Below are 20,899 nucleotides of genomic sequence, written 5' to 3'. Positions count from 1 at the left end.
AACTCTTCTGGATTGTCACCACAGGAACAGGGCCTCAGGAAGCTGTCTTTTTATAACTACCACCTAGTCACCCTTACCCAGAAAAGTAGCTTTGATTATAGAATTGTAGAGTTTGGAATTTTCGCAAACTGTTGCTTATACAAAAAGTTGTTGTTGTTTTAGTCACTAAGTCGTGTCCGACTCTTTTGTGACCCCATGAACTGTAGCTCACCAGGCTCCTCTGTCCATGGGATCTCCCAGGCAAGAGTACTGGAGTGGGTTGCCATTTCCTTCTCTAGGGGATCTTCCCAACCCAGGAACCTTCTTGCCCACTTTGTTCCCACCGAGGTTTCTGGTGGAGCAGAATGCCTGGGTTCCCTCTAGAGCCTCCAGGATGCCTGGAGACAGAGGTGGCAGGAGATCAGGAGAGCCTCCTGACACAGTTTTCTCTTCTTGCCTCTCTTTCGTCTGCCTTTGTCTAGACCCATGCACTTCGTTAAAGGGCAATGGTATGAATATTAAGAAAAGAGAACATAGACTTCCCTGGTGGTCCAGTGGCTAGGACTCCATGCTCCCAGTGCAGGGGGCTGGGTTCCATTCTTGGTCAGGGAACTAGATCCTGTCTGCCACAACTAAGACTGGGCACAGCCAAATAAGTAAATTAGTATTTTTAAAAACAGAAAGAAAGGAGAACAAATGAAACCAGGGCTAGCAGGGGACCCCCCTCACACACACACACATCCCCTGTAAATGATTCTCCTGCCTCAGTGCTTTCCTGCCTTCTCTGCCCAGGGTCACCCCCTGACCATGGCAGCTTGAGGAACAGGATGGGAGCATAGCCCAAGAGTGACCAGATGGACAGGAACTACCTGCTTCCTCGAGCACAGAGGGAGCCACTGGAGATGAGGAAAGATCTCCTGAAGGGAGCAGGAAGGAATGATGTCAGTAAACGAAGATACTTTCATTTAACCTTAGTCATAGGCCACCTCAGAGATACTGTGGATTTGGTTCCAGACCCACAATAAAGCCGATATCCCAATAAAGTGAGTCACCTGTATTTTTTTTTTTTTTGGTTTCCCAGTGCACACAACAGTTATGTTTACAAAACACTATAGTCTATTCAGTGCGCAATAGCATGATGTCTACAAAAACAACATACATAGCTTAACTAAAAAATATGTTTTTCCTATAAAATGCTAACTGTCATCTGACAATGCAGGGCTTCCACAAACTTTCAATTTGTAAAAAAATGCAGCATCTGCAAAATGCAGGAAAACCCAGGGATGCCTGTGCACTTCAATAGTAGGATCAGATTAGGAAAGCTGATGGTGATGAGGACGGCTCTGGATCAGTCTTTTCTGGATGCAGGATGTCAGCTCCTTCTGACTGGGGAGGGACTGTCCCCGCCCCTCACCTTCCCTCTCCCCAGGCCATCAGAGGGGCCTCTGTACCAGCCCTCCTCCCAACTCCCCACAACCCCACCACAGGCCCCATCGTGATGCCAACGCAACAAGATGTGATATGTGACCTGCCCCAGGGATCTCTTGCCTGCTCGGCAGCAGGTGCCACAGCCCGGCCGCCACCCCACATTTCCGGGGTACCCAGAGGGCGATCGGAGCCAGCACAGGGCCCTCAATCCCTGGGGCAGAGGCCGGCAGCACACAACAGGACAGCCAGCAACCTGTTCGTTGGGGTTCAGCTCTGAGATCAGCACGTAAGCACTACTTAATGAATCACCTAATTAGTGACAGGCCACACTGAAGAACTCAGCTGTCCTCAGACAAAGGTGGAGATAAGAAGCCTCATTAAGTTGCAAGCGCTTGGCTGCAGCCGCCAGATCCACAGTTATGATGGGCGAGGTGTAGTCCTGCGCCACCTGATAGCGCATGTTCCGGTCATCTGGCACAACTGCAGCTTCACAAACGTGCCCTGTAGTTCCAAGCTGTTCTTAGTTACCTTGACATGCCCACGGGGATGTGGGATCAAGGCCCAGGTCAAAACCCAGAAATTTCACCCTGGAGTGAGATGACACGGTGGGAATTTTGACACCTCTTCCTGGGGGCAGGAGTGGAAGACGAGGCAGTGGGGGACCTGGCGCCCACTGGAGCTCCCCAAGAACCAAAGGGCATCTTCCTTCAACCACCCAGAATTGTGGGGACATCACCTGGGGCTGCTTTCAGTCACTGTCATCTCAGGGTTCATTCATGTGTTTCTAGGGCCGTTACAGGCTCCTTGAGAGATTCTTTACATCAGAATTGAATTAGGAAAGACTTTTAAGTAATGGATTAAAAGGAGCTGCTCCATAAATGGGAGTAAATCATATAATACACAAGGCATAGAGACACATGAGCTGAAACAGAATCAAACAGTAACTGCTTCAGCTCAGTGGCTTGATGACAAAGACAGAAGGAAGAATCTGTTGTGTACAATTCTGGAAGATAAAATGTCTATCTGGGACACTGACGGTGGTGGGGCCTGAGGCTCTGTATTTCTAATAAGTTCCCAGGTGATGCTGATCTCGCTGGAGTCCAGGCCAAACTTTCAAGTAAAAAGGACATAAGACATAAAATGAGTTCACAGACCTGGTTCTTATCCCACCCCCCTATTTTGTTAGAGCATGTCCATAATTCTTTTTTAAAATTGATTTTGGAGTACCATTGTGGAAAGGCTGACATTGTCAAAGCATTGCATTTGGGGAATTCTGCAGGAACAAGGAGCTGGTAAAAATATGACTGGCTATGAGGAAAGAGGTCCCTTGCTTACTGGAAAGAGTTTTCTGACTTCCTTGCAAAGCTCTCCTTTAGGACACAGCATCTCCCTGACAGATGATGGAAGCTCCCGTCTGGACCTGGCTGTTGATCTGAGAATGGGGAGTTCCTTTTAGACTAAACTCTGACAGAGTTGGTGGAGGTCTTGGTGTGACAGCACCTCAGGGTTGGCAGGACTGGGGGTCCCCTGCCATGACCCTCCCTCAGCCGGGGAGGAGGGCAAGACTGCAGCTCTGGTTGGCCGGAGAAGGGGACTGATGGCTGAGGCCAAGAGCTTTCTGCCAAAAACCAGTGTTTGGGGTTTTAAGCAGAAGGACCAGGAAGGATAAGACCAAACAACTGTGCTGCCTAAGACAACATCTTTCCGTCCCAAAGGGCCAGGCAGCCAAACAAACACCACCTATCAATCATGAGAACTACAATTTTAATATAGCTCATGTCCATCACCTGAATGTCTTGGGCACAATGAAAAACACAGCAAAGGGTCCTAAAAGTTCCCTTTCCCCTCCATTTCACTGCCCTCTATTCCACAGATGAGTAGGGGTTTTCTACTCTATGCCCCCCACCTCAAGAAAGCTCCCTGGCATGCCTGCTGTCCTCCCCCTGCCCAGCCCCTGGTCCCCACCATGGGGGCACACCTCCCGGCAAGGTGGGTGATGGGGAAGGAGGCCAGGGTGTGCCTGCCAGGTGGGGCCTGGGGACCTGAACACGTTCCCTCCTCTGCCCCCTGTGGAGTTGCTCGGGCACAGTGCCCTCCGAAGACAGATGAACAAGACCTGGGTGCGGGGGGTGGGGGCAAGTTAGCTGAGCCTCCCTTCCACCCTGGATCACCCTGCCCCTTTCCCCTTTGTATCAGCCAGCCAGGGCTGGCTCAGGAGGGTCGACAGAGATTGTAGAAAGTCTAAGGCCACTCAACTCAGCCCCAGAGGATTCACCAGGACCAGGAGGACATGGACACACATGGCGGGTGGTGTGTGTCTCTAGAAATGCCTGCCAGTCATGTCACTGGGCACTGGAGGGCCCAGGAGGCCTGGCCCTCATGAGGACAAGAAGAAGTCGCCGAGCAATCCACTAGCCTGATGACCAGACAGGACGTGGTATCCTCTGAGCAGGTGTGGCTGTGGGTGGGTAGCAGCTGAGGACCAGACAGAATGTTGTACTAAAATCCAAAACCCCAAACATCCCCTCAACACTCCCTTCCCATGTGGAGCTCACATCCCGGTATCTGTGTTAGTTGGTGAAAGTGAAAGTGAAAGTGACTCAGCCATGTCGGACTCTTTGTGATCCTCTTTGCAATTCTCCAGGCCAGAATACTGGAGTGGGTAGCCTTTCCCTTCTCCAGGGGATCTTCCCAACCCAGGGATAGAACCCAGGTCTCTCGCATTGCAGGTGGATACTTTACCAGCTGAGCCACCAGAGAAGCCCACGCATACTGGAGTGGGTTGCCTATCCCTTCTCCAGCTGATCTTCTCAACCCAGGAATTGAACTGGGGTCTCCTGTGTTGCAGGCGGATTCTTTACCAACTGAGCTATCAGGGAAGCCCCCTGATGTGTTAGCTGGTGACTGTGGACAAATCACATCAGCGCCCTAGTAGCGTCATGGCACTTGGGGAAAGAAGAAGATGACAAGGCAAAGAACTTCTGCAAGGGCTGCTTTTGGTATCTGAAGAGGAGACCCAAGGTGCTTTGCAGTTCTTCTGCATGTAAATAATGTAAGAACAAAGAGTTGTGTTTGCTTTGTCACCAGATGACAGGATGATCAGATTTTCTGGAAAAAGAGGTCGCTGTACTGGGCCTCAGATGGATTTTCTGGGAACTATGGGGCCCCACCTGGGTTTAATAACATAGAGCAAGAGCACAGGAGGGCGACTCCTAAATCTTGCCTCTGAAACATGGATTTAATCCTCACTGGAGGTCAGTGCTTGGTGAAAACTGCGTTTCTTCCATTTCATTCCAACTCGAATCATTTATAAAATCCAGTTCAAATGGCAGTTAAACTGTTAAGTAAAATCTACAGCAGGTTACTATGGTGATTGCTGATTTGAAATAATTAGAGAACATAATGAGAGAACTATTTCCTCTCTTCGGGATTAGATATCCGTAAACTGATACTGGTCTATTTTTAGTGGACATAATCTGTGCAACGATGACAGAGAACCACGAGTGCTTTAAAATGCTTTAAAAAGGTCTGTCTGATTGAGGAATTTAATCAACCAAGTACTTATATCAAAATTTATACCTGTCTTTATTAAATCTAAGTTGATTCCATAAAAAGAAAATTATATGTGTATATATCAATGTAATCATTTTAAACAAGACATAATGACTGGATATATAGCTAAATTAAGATTTAAGATCTGTTTATGATAACTTCTTCTCTACTATAATTTCACAACTCCACCCAGATCATTCATCATTCAAAAATGGCTGCACACAACTGCTGTTCAGAATATTAGGTGAGGAGGCCTGTCAGAACAGGGAAGACCTCAGACTACAGAATGGCATGGGCAGCGAAAAGGAAGTTTCCTGAGTGCATCTCATGATTCCTTTCTTGCAATGCAAGATTGCAATAAACTGACCACAGTATTTAAAGCCTGTGAACTTTGTTCTAATTTCAATAAAGACAGGAGACTTATGGGACTTCCCTGGCTGTCCACTGACTAAGACTCCGTGCTCCCAATGCAGGGGGCCCGGGTTCAATCCCTGCTCAGAGAACTAAATCCTGCATGCTGCAATTTACACTTGTCATGAATGTTGCAACAAAGATAGAAGATCCTGCATGCCACAACCAAGACTCAGCACTACCAAATATATATATATATGTATGTATGTATACATATATATATTTATATTTAAAATTTGGACTTCCCTGGTGGTACAGTGAATCTGAATCTGCCTGCCAACGCAGATGACATGGGGTCAATCCCTGGTCCAGGAAGATTCCACATCCCTCAGAGCAACTAAACCTGCACGCCACAACTACTGTGCCAGCACCCCCCAGAGCCTGTGCTCTTCAGAAGAGAAGCCAGCATACCACAGCAAAGAGTAGCCCCCGCTCGCCACAACTAGAGAAAGCCCGTGCCCAGCAATGGTGACCCAGTGCAACCAAAAATTAATTAATTAAAAAAATTAAAGACAGGTGACTTATATCTGGTTAACTAAGGGTGTGTTCTGAATAACTGAACAAACTGGCTAGGAAGTGAAAAAACCTTCCATTAAATGTGAGGTCAGATGAGTAAACTAACCATCTGGGGTTAGCTTATCCCCCTGTCCACCAGGAGCAAACACCTTCTAGGGGTCCTTTCCTCTGCCCCATTCCTTGTTTAGCCCTCACCACTCAGCTAGTGGTGATACCTTTCCCCCTTTGCCCACTCTCCTCTTAGCACCTACAGTTTTAAACGGTAGCCAAAGTTTTCTCATGTGATCCTGAGCAAAAGATTTGGAGAAAGAAATAGATTCTCCTAACTTAGAAGTCTGCAGTTTCTCCAAACCAGGGTCTTTGAAAACACGTGGAGACTTTTTACAAAAGTAACCTGGATCTGAGAGAAGTCAGGTACACACTGGCAGTTCTGTGCTGGTGGTGGAGATACTAGGCCACAAACACAAGTTCTTGGACAATAACCCGGGGCTCTTCCTGTGAAACAGGGACTGAAATTTGCTGAGCAGATAGAAAGCTAGTGGGGGGAGCTGAGAAGCCTCAGGAATCACCTATCAGGACAATGGGCAGAAATTATACACTGCTTCAAGGATAATAGAAAACAGCTCAAACAGATGCATGAACCTCAGTTGTCCTGGGGGAATGTACTCTGTCCCCTGGCACCCAAAATGCAGGGGTTGAAAGAAACGTCCTGGCCTGCCTGCCACCTCTGAAGCCTGTTCTTGATGCATAAAGTCAAAACTGGTCCATCCCCACACCTGCTTGATCACATAGAACATCTGTTAAAATACAAGTTCCCAAGGCCCTCCATGGGACTTTCTCCTTCCATATGTCTACAGGGTCTGGGAATCTGCATCTTTAACAAATGCTCTAGGTGATTCTTATAATTCAGCCAAAAAGCGAGCACTAGTATAGAAACGGGCTGAAAAACATCTTGAAAGGGTCAGAGTGACATATACTAGGCACTGTAGGCCACATGGTCCCTGTCATAGCTACTCAAAGCTGCCACTGTATTAACAAAATAGAGACAAAACATAAATAGATGAGCATTACTGTGTTACTGTAAAGCTTTACTGTAAAGCTTTACTGTAAAGCATTACTGTAAAGCTTTATTTTCAAAAGCAGGTGGACCTGCTTTGACCTGAGAGGCTAGAGTTTGCCAACCTCTGATCTAGAATATTGCTCTGATTCATTTTTTTTATTAATCTACACAGGTACGTTATGTGAGGTGTCGAAAAAAAATCAGGTCTGTCTTTTCAAGGGACCCTCTCAGGTGTGGGAAGAGAAAGGCCCCTTTAAAAACAAACTAATAAATAAAGTAAAACAACTTACCAAAATACCAATGTTTCTAGGAAGGAAATTCCAACGTTGGATGCTCCAACGACAACAATCTTGGCATTGACAGTTATTTTAGGTTCCAACGATAGTTTTCTGTTTGTATGGTTCAAGGCATAACTCAACTGGAAAAAAGCACAAAGAGAAAAGTGGACTTGAGGAAAACATAGCTGAGTCTGCATTCCCAAACTGGCAATTACTTAACCAGAATACTACCAGCACATCAAACTTAAAAATGCCCCTGCACAGCCCTGAGATTTATAGGAAAGAATGTCAAATAAATTAATGTAAGAATATGGGAATATACCTAATACCTAGGCTGGTGCACATCAAAATGCTTAATCTAGATCACTTTTTGTCTTACTATTAACAGATGTTTCAGACAGAACTGAGGCCATCTATGACTAGAGATGATAAGGTGAATGATCCCACAGGAAGACAGGCAAGCTGCTCCCTGAGAAACTATAGTTTCATCAAAGACCCCAATCTTCACTTCTGTCTAGGGTTTCCTGAAACTGTGAATGACTGGATTACAGTAGCCAGGTTCTTGATGGAAAGTATGAACTCTATTCAATTCTGCATCCCTCATAGCATCTGGAGCACAGTAGATGTTCAGTGATATTTACAGAATGACAAACGTGTTGAATGACAAAAGCATATTGGATAATAAGGCTTGTTCAGTCTTTCAAATAACTTAGGGTCAGAGAGGACTCTTGGAAGCACAGAGAGTAACAGATGATTGTTTTAATGCCTGTGTTTGAAAAAATGACCTGGATTGATTTGTTTGGTTCACTTTCCTGCAGAGGCTTCAGTGGGAGCATGAAATGTACAAGGGAAGATTTTACTACAAAGAAGTGATGGGGTACTCTTGAAAGAATATCAGACTAGAAAGATCAGAAGACTTTGCTTCCAATTTTTAATTCATAAATTCAACAAACATTTTAATCTGATGCTTCCTGTGTGTCCGGACAATAACAGGGTTTGCAGCTGACTTCTTATCAGAAGCAATGGAGGCCAAGAGTCGGTGGAGTGGTGTCCACACCAACGCATGTCTCTCGTTCAAGTTCTTATTACATTAGCATTAACTCATCCTCTAGGTTAGAGACCTTCAAATCTAGTAGACCAAACCAGTTTTTAATTTTCACAAAATCCTGAGACATCACGAGTTGGAAGTCTAATGGTGAAGTCCTATGGAAAGCTAAGCTCCCACTTACTTTCTAGTGCCTAAGGCAGCATGGGGGGGTGGGTCGCATGCTTTGCAATTCACCCACGAGCACATGTGATCTAGAGGATAAATCTCCTCTCTTCAGCTCGAGCTAGCCCAGCAACACGAGGGAGGAAAATGTCTTGAGAAAAATAAAGTATTAACAGAAATCCAAAACAAAGTTCCAAGATTTTAGACTCTCCCCATAATTAACATTGATGGTGCCTCCCAGCATCTATTTCACTCTCTCCCACATCTAATGAGGCACACCATGGATTATGGGAAAAGACAATCCACTCCCATCTTTAAGAGGGGACTCTGGTTGATACAAACCAGGTTGTATAATCCCACCCTCCTTGCTCAACAATGACCCAGAATAGACATGTGACCTCTGCTGGCTTCAGAGTGAAGCTCAGGACTGCTATGTGATGATTTAAGAAGAAAAGCCTCTTGCCTTCCAGATGGCTTAGGGTATGTGAAGCCTGAAACAGTCTAGTCATCATGTCACCCAGAGGGAAAAGATTCCGGGATGAAGCTACAAGAGAATAACAAAGAAATAGAAAAGGAATTTCTTTCAAATCCTACCTGAACCCCATGCTATCTTTGGGCTCTTCAGTTACAGGAGCAATAAGTATCAGTCAGCTATTGCCAAACAGTGTTACATAACAAATTGCCCCAAAATGCAGTGGTTTAAAACACTGTCATCTATTTTGACTCAGGTAACTCTGAGACATCAGGAAGAAGGTTGATGTCAGTGGGATTCACTAGGGTTTGACTTCGCTCTTAAGTTTTCAGTTTGGCCTCACATGGCTCTCCTTTTTTTTATTTATCTATTATTAAGGTACAGTTAATGTACAATATAAGTTTCAGGTGTACAACTGAGTGAATCATGAGTTTTAAAGGTTACACTCCATTTATAGTTATTATAAAATATTGGCTATATTCCCTGTGCTGTACAATATATTCTCATAGATTATTTTACTTTTTCTTTTTTACTAAAATTCTTATTTCGTATTGGAATATAGCCAATTAATAATGTTTTGATAGTTTCAGGTGGACAGCAAAGAGACTCAGCCACACATATATATGTGTCCATTCTCCTACCTATCTTATCTTTTTTGGTGACAGAGAGCTGGGTCTGTCCTTCTCATGGCAACACGAAAGTGCAAGAAGGATAAGCGAAAATAAGAAATACCTTTGCAACCCCATGGACTGTAGCCTGTCAGGCTCCTCTGTCCATTGAATTTTTCAGGCAAGAATACTGGAGTGGGTTGCCATTTCCTCCTCCAGGGGATCTTCTCAGCCCAAGGATTGAACCTGCATTTCCTGTGTCTTCTGCATTGCAGGCAGATTCTTGACCTGCTGAACCATCAGGGAAGCCCACTTATTTCTTAATAAGGTATTAAAAAATATCGTGCATGGCCAAAGCAAGCCACAAGGCTCAGCCCAACACCCAAGAGATGGTGAAGCAGACTCCCCTGGAATGGGAAGAATGTCAAAGTCACACACAAGGGTGCAGCCCAGGGAAGGAGGAAGCGCTGGGGAGAAAGATGCAACCCGTGCTGTTTCCCTGATGGTTAGGCCAGTTTGTTTCTTTTACACGCAACTAAAAACTTCCTAAACTGATAGACTTTCTGAATGACAATAATGAATATACCATTTAGGTGAAAGAGTTCTCCTCTTCAAACAAACATCACTCTGATTTGCCCTCTGAAAATTTCCCAGCACAGGCCAATGAGGAGTTTTGTGAGAAAACTAGTTAACCCTGGTACATCTGGGTGCCAAAGTGGACTGTGTTCTGATTAACTTGCAGGACAAGCCTTGGCAGCAGCAGATTGGGTCTGACAGTTTAGAGGGAAGAAGACAGAAAGCATAGCCCATGGTATGATGGCATCTAATCGAAGGTCCAATTAACAGACTTAAGATGCAAGCATCTTCACAGAGGTCAGAACCTAAGATTCCTTCCATAGGAGGTATGTTCAGACATTCCCCTCTGTGGTCAGGAAGTGTACGCGGACACTGCAACACAGGCAGTCATGAAATTCCCTGGTAAAGAATGATACCTCATTTATGAAACAGCTCCTGAATCAAAGATACAAAGGCGGCGGGGGAACAGAGCAGAATGGCTTTTGTTTCCCTCACAATAGCTTTAACACCAACAGCTGCCAGGCCTCAGAAATCACCTTTCTAACCGCTGAATACACACAGTGGCCTCGGGTGTCAGCAGTTAGCATCAGTACCCACGAGGGTGGGTGTCTCGGGAGAGCAATCAGGCCTCACAATGGTTCTCGGGAAACCCATTTTTGTGCCCAGGCTTTAATTAAAAACATATTCATCATTGGGTATGAAGAAGTAACCTGAAGAAGCCACATTTTCCTTTTGTTAGGATAGGCGGTTTTTAAATACCTTGAAAAAAAAACATTCTTTCCAGCCTGGAAATGTCTTTCAGTGACAACTGCAAATGAAGACGGCTTTCAAAGGGTTTGTTTGGCCTGTAAGCTGGAAGGTCGAAGCATTTTTGGAAGAAAGCACAATGTGTCCTTCCTTTATGTTCCTTCAAACTACAGATTTCCACAGTAAATAAAAACAGGTATGGAAGACCCTCTGAGCCAAGTCAGGTTTTCCTTTTCTTGGTCTGAACATCTACCAAAGATGTGCTGTGCCCTGGAGACCCTGGTTTAGATGCTTGTTTCTGTTTTTTTATTTCCTTAATAGCAAAGTAAAAATACAAGATCTATCTATTGACTCATACCTTATAGACAGAAATTAAATGTACTTTGGAATAGTAAGTTATCAAAGATGAAACAGACAAGCCAGTCAGAATGGCTGCTATCCAAAAGTCTACAAACAATAAATGCTGGAAAGGGTGTGGAGAAAAGGGAACCCTCTTACACTGCTGGTGGGAATGCAAACTAGCACAGCCACTATGGAGAACAGTGTGGAGATTCCTTAAAAAACTGGGAATAGAACTGCCATATGACCCAGCAATCCCACTGCTGGGCATACACACCGAGGAAACCAGAATTGAAAGAGACACGTGTACCCCAGTGTTCATTGCAGCACTGTTTATAATAGCCAGAACATGGAAGCAACCTAGATGTCCATCAGCAGACGAATGGCTAAGAAAGCTGTGGTACATATACACAATGGAATATTACTCAGCTATTAAAAAGAATGCATTTGAATCAGTTCTAATGAGGTGGATGAAACTGGAGCCTATTATACAGAGTGAAGTAAGCCAGAAGGAAAAACACCAATACAGTATACTAATGCATATATATGGAATTTAGTAAATTGGTAAAGATAACCCTGTATGCGAGACAGCAAAAGAGACACAGATGTATAGAACTGTATTTTGGACTCTGTGGGAGGGCGAGGACAGGATGATATGGGAGAATGGCATTGAAGCATGTAAATTATCATATGTGAAACGAATCGCCAGTCCAGGTTCGATGCATGAGACAGGGTGCTCAGGGCTGTTGCACCGGGATGACCCAGAGGGATGAGATGGGGAGGGAGGTGGGAGGGGGGTTCTGGAAGGGGAACACACATACACCCATGGCGGATTCATGTCAATGTATGGCAAAACCAATACAATATTGTAAAGTAAAAAATTAGATAAATAAATAAATTTTAAAAAAGATGAAAGAGAGGAGTGTCTATAAGCCGTTCCACTATGTACCAGTGATAATATGGGTGAGAGGTCAGATTCTTACCTCCATGTTCTTTTGAGACATTTATGATTCTATTTTCCTAATGGCATTAAATGAGCATTTTTAGACAAAGGGATGATATTAAAGAGAGATGAACAGCTGCCCCAGCGAGAAGGGCTTCCCTGATACCTCTGTTGGTAAAGAATCCACCTGCAATGCAGGAGACCCCAGTTCAATTACTGGGTCGGGAAGATCTGCTAGAGAAGGGATAGGCTACCCACTCCAGTATTCTTGGGCTTTCCTTGTGACTCAGGTGGTAAAGAATCCACCTGCAATGCAGGAGGACCTGGGTTCAATTTCTGCATTGGGAAGATCCCCTGGAGAAGGGAAAGGCTACCCACTCCAGTATTCTGGCCTGGAGAATTCCATGGACTGTACAATCCATGGAGTCACAAAGAGTTGGACACGACTGAGCAACTTTCACTTTCAGCAAGAAGGAATCAACCATACAGCATGTATAAGCTGAACTTTTAAGGCTAAAAGGCAAGTCCCTTAAAATAGATTAGGACTCTCGTAATGAGTTTAAAACACAAGCCTTAAGTTCCATCCCTGAGATGGGAGAAGAGAGGATGGATAATATGGGAAATTCTCTCGGTTTGGAAATTCCAGAGCCGGGGTGAGGTGTGGAGGGGAGAGAGTGTGAAGGTTTCTGAGAGAAGTGATGATAAAAGTCATGTGGCAGGGTGTTGAGATGAGAAAATGGGGAATAGAGATGAGCATGTGCTTAAATTTTAAGCTATTTATCTGTAATCGCCTACAAACTTCTGAATCAGAAAATCTTGTATAAGTGAGAGCGTGACTCATTGAGGGGTTTCATCCTTCTATTAATTCATGAGTTGGTCTGCCGCCCTAGATTATTTGATTCCTGGGGTCAGGAGCTACATCTTTGTTTTCTGAGGCATTGTTCAGTTTTAGTTTAGCTTTTGTTTTATCTGAACAATTCCTGCCACACATTTTTGGACATTTGATCAATGATGAAAGGACGGATAGGCTGACTTTTCATGAGCCCTTCTTAAAGGGTGTTGATATAATTTCCACTGATTCAAAATATTTCCTTTGGTGTTTTCCAGCTGCTCAAATGACCAAACCAATGATTTAGATATAATTAGAGCTTTGTTGTTGTTGTTTAGTCACTAAATCGTGTCTCTTTTGCGACCCCATGGACAGTATGTAGCCCGCCAGGGTCCTCTGTCCATGGGATTTCCCAGGCAAGAACACTGGAATGGGTTGCCATTTCCTTCTTCAGGGAATCTTCCGGACCCAGAGATTGAATTCACATCTCCTGCATTGGCAAGCAGATTCTTTACCACTGAGCCACCAGGGATGCCCCATAATAAGAGCTACTTAGGATAAAAGTTTATCTGTTTAGTAAAAACGATACTGATGTACAAGCTCAAGTGAGTTTATGCCGTGATTCACATACATTTGTCAAGAGGTCTTAAAGACATGGTTTTGAGTTGTATGCATATGCGTTAACTGTTCTGTGTGTACAAAAAAACTAGTCAAAATATAACTTTGTCTGGTATATACAGACCTGAGTTCTGTGTTTTCATAACTGGTTAAGTTTCTCTTTTGCACTTAGAATGAGTTAAACTCACAACAAAATCATGAGTGAAACTCAATTTTAGTAACAGATTCAAAACCAGAAGTTGCTAAAATTACAAACAGGCCATTAAACTAGAAAGCAGTGACAATAAATACAAATGATCCTATAAAATAAACCCAATTCTTACTAAAATGCGACATGACAACGTCTATGGTGAATTTTTTCCGATAACACCATTTCGTTTGGGGGTGACGTTCAAACTCCAGGATCACTGGACTGGGCATCATTAGCCTGGCGGCAAAGTTTGGGCTTGTTTTCTTAACTCTGCTACTGGTTGAAATTCTGAGCCTCTTTTCCTTAAATATCAGTTTCCTCAGGTGTAAAATGGAAGTAAATTATACAAGCCTCTGCCTTCCTCAGCAGGCAAACATGGTAACTATTCATTAAAAAACATTGACAAATACTTGGAGCTTTTCAGGCAAAGATGTTACACAAGGTAAAATGCATATCCTCTCTCCCATCTGCAATATGAAAGGCAAATCTTCGAAAACACATTTTAAAAGGACGAAACAAGGAGCTCCATTTTCAGCTCCACACCCATGTGTATCTATTTTTTCTTACAGAAAGCATCCAAAGACTTCAAAGGGAGCTCTGTTCAGGCAAGAAAATGGAAGATGGAGAGATTCAAAGCCATTAGAAATAGAGTTTCTGAAACTCTTAATAAGCCTATTTTTGCCTTACAAATGAAATTTTTTTTCTCCTTACACTTTTCCATTCTCTTCTTTTTGAGAACGCCCCCCCCCACTTTTCCCCAATTTGATCAAGATGAATAATGACAGGTTGACAGCGCTATAAATATCTGTGCCCGTTTCAGAGTTCAAAGTTCACAAACTGACCTCTTGGGGGCAAAGTGTTGCAACATTTACCAAATAAACAAAGACTAAGGAGATACAGACACATGAACAAGATTCAATAAGTGGGACATCTCTTCCACAGATGCACAACGCGATTTTGAAAAGTTCATTAAAAGGCTCAGAAGCAAGGTAGGAACGCCATCACCTGTCCCAGCACAGTCTGAGGGGGCTGTCAGGACAATGCCATGGTTTTCAGCCTTGTTTTCTGAAGGATTCCCTTAACCTTCCTCTCTCTTAGAGAATGGGCACCTCTACCACTTCCTGCAGCTCCAGCACTTAGGGAGAACGCACACTGTTATGTCTCTGGCATCTGCTGAGAGGGATGACTCTGGGACCTCTTCTGACTTGCTTTCCTAACACGGGGATGAGTGTACTCAGAACCATGCAACGTGGGGCAAGGGGTGATCTGGGGTTCCTACAGGATCCCCATTGTTGCCCCAGGCACATGGTAAAGTTAGCAAAGTGAATGAGGCCCTAATTCGCCTTGCAAAATTATTCATAACTCTACCCATGATCCCAATATCCGTTGGAAGGACTAATGCTGAAGCTGAAACTCCAATACTTTGGCCACCTGATGCGAAGAACTGACTCATTGGAAAAGACCCTGATGCTGGGAAAGATTGAAGGCGTGGGGAGAAGGGGACGACAAAGGATGAGATGGTTGGATGGCATCACCGACTCAATGGACATGAGTTTGAATAAACTCTGGGAGTTGGTGATGGACAGGGAAGCCTGGTGTGTTGTAGTCCATGGGGTCGCAAAGAGTCAGACACGACTGAGCAACTGAACTGAACTGAACTACCCATGAAGAATTCTTATTTCTTTAAAGAACAATCATGCCTTCAACTCCTTTACATTCTTCACATTACCCCAGGCAAACAGTGGGAGCTTGAGCCCTAGCTAAAAAAGAGGGTTCCTGGACTTCCCTGGTGGTCCAGAGGTTAAGAATTCTGCCAATGCAGGGAACACCAATTGATCCCTGGCTCAGAAAGATTCCACATGATTCAGGGCAACTAAACCCGTGCACCACAACTACTTAGCCCACTTGCCTTACAGCCCGTGCTCTGCAACAAGATAAGCCACTGCAATGAGAAGCCACTGCAATAATAAGCCCACGAACCACAACTAGCCCTCACTCACCTCAACTCGAGAAAGTCCAAGCACAGCATTGAAGACTCAGTGCAGGGATGAACAAATAAATTGCGTAGAAATTAGTAAAAAAAAAATTTTTTTAAAAGAAGAGGGTTTCTGTTTCAGTTAGGGTTGGACTTGGCTACATACAACAGAAAATGCAGCTTAAACACAAAACAGTAGCTTTAACAGGATAGAAGATAATTTCTCTCTTTATGAAGAAGAAATCTGGAAATACATAGTCCAAGGCTATTGAGGCAGAGCCAGACTTCTACCTGCCTAATTCCCCATCCTAGTGCATGGCTTTTATCCTCAAGGATGGCCCAGGATAGCTGCCAGAGATCCAGACAGCATGTCCTCATGCCAGGAAGCAGAAAGGAGAAGGGAGGAAAAAAAGGGGCTTCCTTCCAGTAAGCCACAGCCTTTAACCAACTTTTCAGAATTTTTGTTTAAACTACTACTTCTATCTCAGTGGCCAAAACTGAGTCACATGGTCATGCCTAATGCAGGGGCTCTAAGAAACACATTCTCTTTGTTGGGGCATTGCTGCCTATAACAAAATTGAGATCTTATTACTAAGGCAAAGGGGGGAAAGGATGGTGGGGCTGACTTGTGGTCTTTGCTGTAATTCTTTGCCACTGTGCATGCTCAGTTGCTCAGTCTTGTCCAACTCTTTGCGGCCCCATGATCTATAGCCCGCCAGGTTCCTCTGTCCACGAGATACTCTAGGCAAGAATACTGGAGTGGGTTACCATTTCCTACTCCAGGGGATCTTCCCAACCCAGGGATCAAACCCACATCTCTTGTGTGTCTGCACTGGCAGGCAGCTTCTTTACCATTAGTGCCACCTGGGAAGCCCAGCTATAATTCATTAAGCTTCTATAATTCAATGGGTGAGTTTCTTTAACTTGTATTTTTTTAATATTTTTGTTATCGGCTCCATCTCTGCTACACTCATACCCCCCACCTGTTTATTATCACTATTTGCAAACGTTTTAAAAGTTCAAATTATTGCCACCCCATGACATTCACTGGCAACCATTCTTACACATTTATATCTGGGGTGGGGGGGAAGTGTTTTGGAAGTTGAGTGACTTTAATGGATTTCACCAGTTCTAGGGTACACATTTTTTCCACATTAGCATCCCTGAAAACAGCCTCATGGTCAAGGTCATCTTAGCCATTGAGGTCAGCCAGGTAGCTGCAGTGACACAGTTGTCCTTTGCTGGGCACAGGTGACTTGATCAAGGCTATTCACTGTCATCATTTCCAGAGAGTCATATGCATTATGTGACAACATGGGATGAGTTTAACTGCTGCTGACAATGCCTTCAAAAAGATTACAGCATGATTTGGCATCGAAATGAACACTTATTATGTTCCCATGAAGGCCTGGAAACCACACAGCAGGGTGCAAATTTGATATTAGTGAAGCAAATATTAGTCATTGGAGAGAATGGCTATAATTCCATATTTTCTTGCAATGCAACAATCGAGTGCTTTATGGGAGCAAATAAGGGATGATAGATGCCTACAAGTAGACAAAACTGTGTCATATTTTGTTACTGAGACACATGTAAAAGTTTTTTTCTTTTCGCATCCCACAGCAAACAATGCAATTGAAGGGAACATAAATTGGCTCTCCTCTCTGAATAGATGAAAGAAATTTCAAAGCAATAAGACTTGTATGACCGATTTGTATGCTGTTCAGGGCTCTCATTAAGACACTGTGTCATAGTTTGGCCATGTTTTTTTCTTAATAGTACATAAAGTAAGGGTTTATCTTATAATAATGACATCTCGTGTATACGCTAAGTCGCTTCAGTCGTGTCCGACTCTTTGCAACCCTATGGACAGTAGCCCACCAGGATCCTCTTGTTCATGGGATTCTCCAGGCAAGAATATTGGAGTGGGTTGCCATGTCCTTCTCCAGGGGATCTTCCTGACCCAGGAATCAAACCTGTGTATCTTATGTCACCTGCATTGGCAGGCGGGTTCTTTACCACTAGCACCATTTGGGAAGCCCGTAATAATGGCATCTTAGATTTGATAAAGGTGATTAAATTCACTTGTTTTTAATTAAATAACATCTTGAACCAGTAGCTCATATTATAATCACTGAAAATATGGTTGCTTTGATGCAATACTCAAGCAGAGGCAAAGGGAGACCCACGTTTGGCTTTTCAGAGACCCAGAGACTCACTGATTCCCCAATGTGAGGATGCTAGCACGGGCGCCAGGATAACCTCCTGTGGCTCCACATCCATCCCTTCCCATCTGAAGAGGTGCCGAGTATTTAGAAATGTCTTCTGCACTCCTCATCACACCCAGCAACTCCTGTCTGTTAAGGTTCAGCCACTTGGCACTAAAGTTATAATCTCCAATACAATATCAGCCAGAAACTGGAGAAATGACATCTCTGGGGTGAACAGACAGCAAAAGGTAGGCCAAAAGCAAACCCATGGCAGAGAAATGGTTTGTAGAATCAATGACCTGACCTGTATTGCTCTAAAAGCACAAATCACTATTATATCCATGTCTCTTGAAAAAACTGATTGACTTAACATCTTAGCTGCCTAACCACTCTCAACCTCTAGAGCCACATCAGAGACCCATTTGTAATGGAATAAAATGAAGGCTTGGCCTCAAAGGTTTTGAAAATACTCAAATTCAAAAGCAATGAAAGGCATTGTTCCTGTCAAAGAATGCCCTTCTGAAAATTATGGCATTTTACTACAAGTATCAAGGATAAAAATGGTCCTCTCCATTTGTGAATGGGCTCCCCAGGTGGCGCTAGTGGTAAAGAACCCGCTTGCCAATGCAGGACATATGAGACACAGGTTTGATCCCTGGGTCAGGAAGGTTCCCTTGGAGGAGGCCATGGCAACCCACTCCAGTATTCTTGCCTGGAAAATTCTATGGACAGAGGAGCCTGGTGGGCTACAACCGATATGATCGCAAAGAGTTGGACACGACTGAAGTGATTTAGCACACATGCATACATACACTGAATACAAATGAATATATGTATGTTTATAATATAGAATTTGAAGCTCTTAATAATTAGGTGAGGAATCAGAGAAGTATATGAGTGATAAGTTTATTCTCTTGGGAATTTTGTTAAATGAAAAAAGTTGTATAGTTATTTATTTGCACTTCCTAAAAAAACGATTTACAGAAAATGTGTCAGGTATCATCTGTCTGAACATTATTTGATTAAAGAAAGAGGACTTCAGGCCATCCTTCCCTTCCTATCCCATATCTGGGACATGTGCTTTATCAGGATGTATGGAAAGTTTATATTTAGCCATAGGTTTAAAAACATTTGCATTTAATATCCCAGAAGCAGACTGGAATCTACCCTTATTCTCATAGAAGCAACTTACAAATATTCAGCAAAGAGTTTCTATGACATAGAGCAATTTCCCCAGTGAGAGAAGCAACTCTGGGAAAAACTGTTTGTATGAAATCAACATTTTAGCAACAAGGCAAGTCTGACTTGGTGGTGGAGAAGGCAGTTGGATTCGTGGAGTGATTCTGGGGATAGTAGGATAACCCATCCAGAATCCTGCTGCCTGAAATTCTCCCATCAAAAATTTGATACAGACCTTAGGTCAACAATTTCAATCCAACAGACACATATTGAGCATCTCCCATGTGCCAAGCACTGGCCCCAGGGCTGGGAAAAGAATGAGGCACGGCTCCTGTCATGAAGGAATTCTCATTAAGTCAGGAGATATGAGTAAACTAAGAGAACGCCGCATGTGTGATTAAAGGCAGTGTACCAGGAAGCTATGGCTGTGTAACAAACCAGCCCAAGATTGGGAGAATTAAAACAAGCGTTCATTGAACTCATGATAGGAGGGAAGTCAGGATGGTCTTCTTCGAGGAAATGACAGCTGAGCTTGATTTAGAAGGATCCTTCCCAGGTGATGGGCAAGAGAAAAAACAACTTTCCAGATGGGATGGCAGGGGGAGCCAGTGAAAGAGTCTGGAAGACTGAGGTATCCTACTGAAGAACAGATTAGGCTCTACACATGCATTTGCAGATGATGCCCTGAGAAGGCAGAGTGAACAAGGGAGGCAGACACAGAGGGGACACAGAGGGTGGAGCAGGGTCAGGAGAGCCTTTGGGCATTTCTGGGCACAGAGCACAAGGGGAAATTTGTTTCCCCGGGAACAAGCTTTTTGCTCAGGTTGGGTCCCTGGCTGTTCGCACTGCTGGTTCAGGTCTCCGGTTCATTTGCCAGGAAAATGACAGCAGTGGGAAAAGAACTCATTTTCCTGAGACCTCCTGTCCAAGCGAGGGCTGTTCTACAGATACAACTTTTCAATCTAGCTGTGTCCCTGACATTTCTTGATTTTCACTCCTGGGTCTTTTCACACACTCCTGGAAGCAAGCTAAAACTCAGGGCTCTGCTGTGCATGTCTGAGGTGTGCCTTCATGCACATGCGTAGCCTCTCAATCAGGTTCTGTACTTCCATTGACATTCGACAGTATCCCAGAGCTGCTCTGAAGAAATTAAGAACATTATCTCTTTCATCTTGATGCAGACAATGGTGTGCATTCTTTTTCACGACTTGACATTTCTGTGCACTGAAATGAAAGGTTCACTCGACTTCTGAGAGCAACACACAAGGGCTTTTGTGAAAAAATAAGCCTTTCTGAAAATTCCTATGGAGAACGCTAAGGCTAAAAATAAAGTTCAAAGGACCTTGATCAGAATCTATGGGCCAGCTTTTTGGTTCCAGGGAAGGATGTACAGTGGGGAATAAAACAAACTCATTTTTTTTTTGACCACACTGTGAGGCACGTGGAATCTTAGTTCCCTGGATCAAGGATTGAACCCGCACCCTTGACAGTGGAAGTGTGGAGTCCTAATCACTGAATCACCAGGGAAGTCTCAAACCCAGCTTATTTTTAAATTGAAATTAAAAGAGAGCTGGACAGAGGGTGAAGCAGAAACTGCAACAGGAGGGAAGCTGGGCTACCACGAATGGGAATGGCCGGTGCTGGACAAAGATGGAGACACGTTAATAAAACGCGGAGGCTAACGTCAGTCATGCAGACATTTCACATCCAGTCAGGAAAAGCAACAATGTTTGCTGTTCATGCCTGTGAAAAGAAGGGCTCAGTGCACAGAAGACACTG

The 20,899-nt window shown here is 44.0% G+C and overlaps 1 protein-coding gene across 1 annotated transcript in view; it reads right to left on the bottom strand.

The window, feature by feature from the left end:
- The window catches only part of CFAP61 (cilia and flagella associated protein 61), a 252,305-nt gene that overhangs the window by 96,705 nt on the left and 134,701 nt on the right, over positions 1-20,899 (bottom strand). The window contains exon 19 of the mRNA XM_081558711.1: positions 7,237-7,364. Within this exon, the coding sequence (XP_081414837.1) occupies positions 7,237-7,364 (128 nt within the window). The remainder of the gene's footprint in view (positions 1-7,236; positions 7,365-20,899) is intronic.

This window comes from Giraffa tippelskirchi, chromosome 13 (genome assembly GCF_054371585.1).
Source record: "Giraffa tippelskirchi isolate mGirTip1 chromosome 13, T2T-mGirTip1v1.2.pri, whole genome shotgun sequence".
Lineage (NCBI taxonomy): Eukaryota > Metazoa > Chordata > Mammalia > Artiodactyla > Giraffidae > Giraffa > Giraffa tippelskirchi.
Note: the sequence above shows the minus strand (reverse complement) of the source record. Positions and strands in the feature narration are given on the sequence as shown.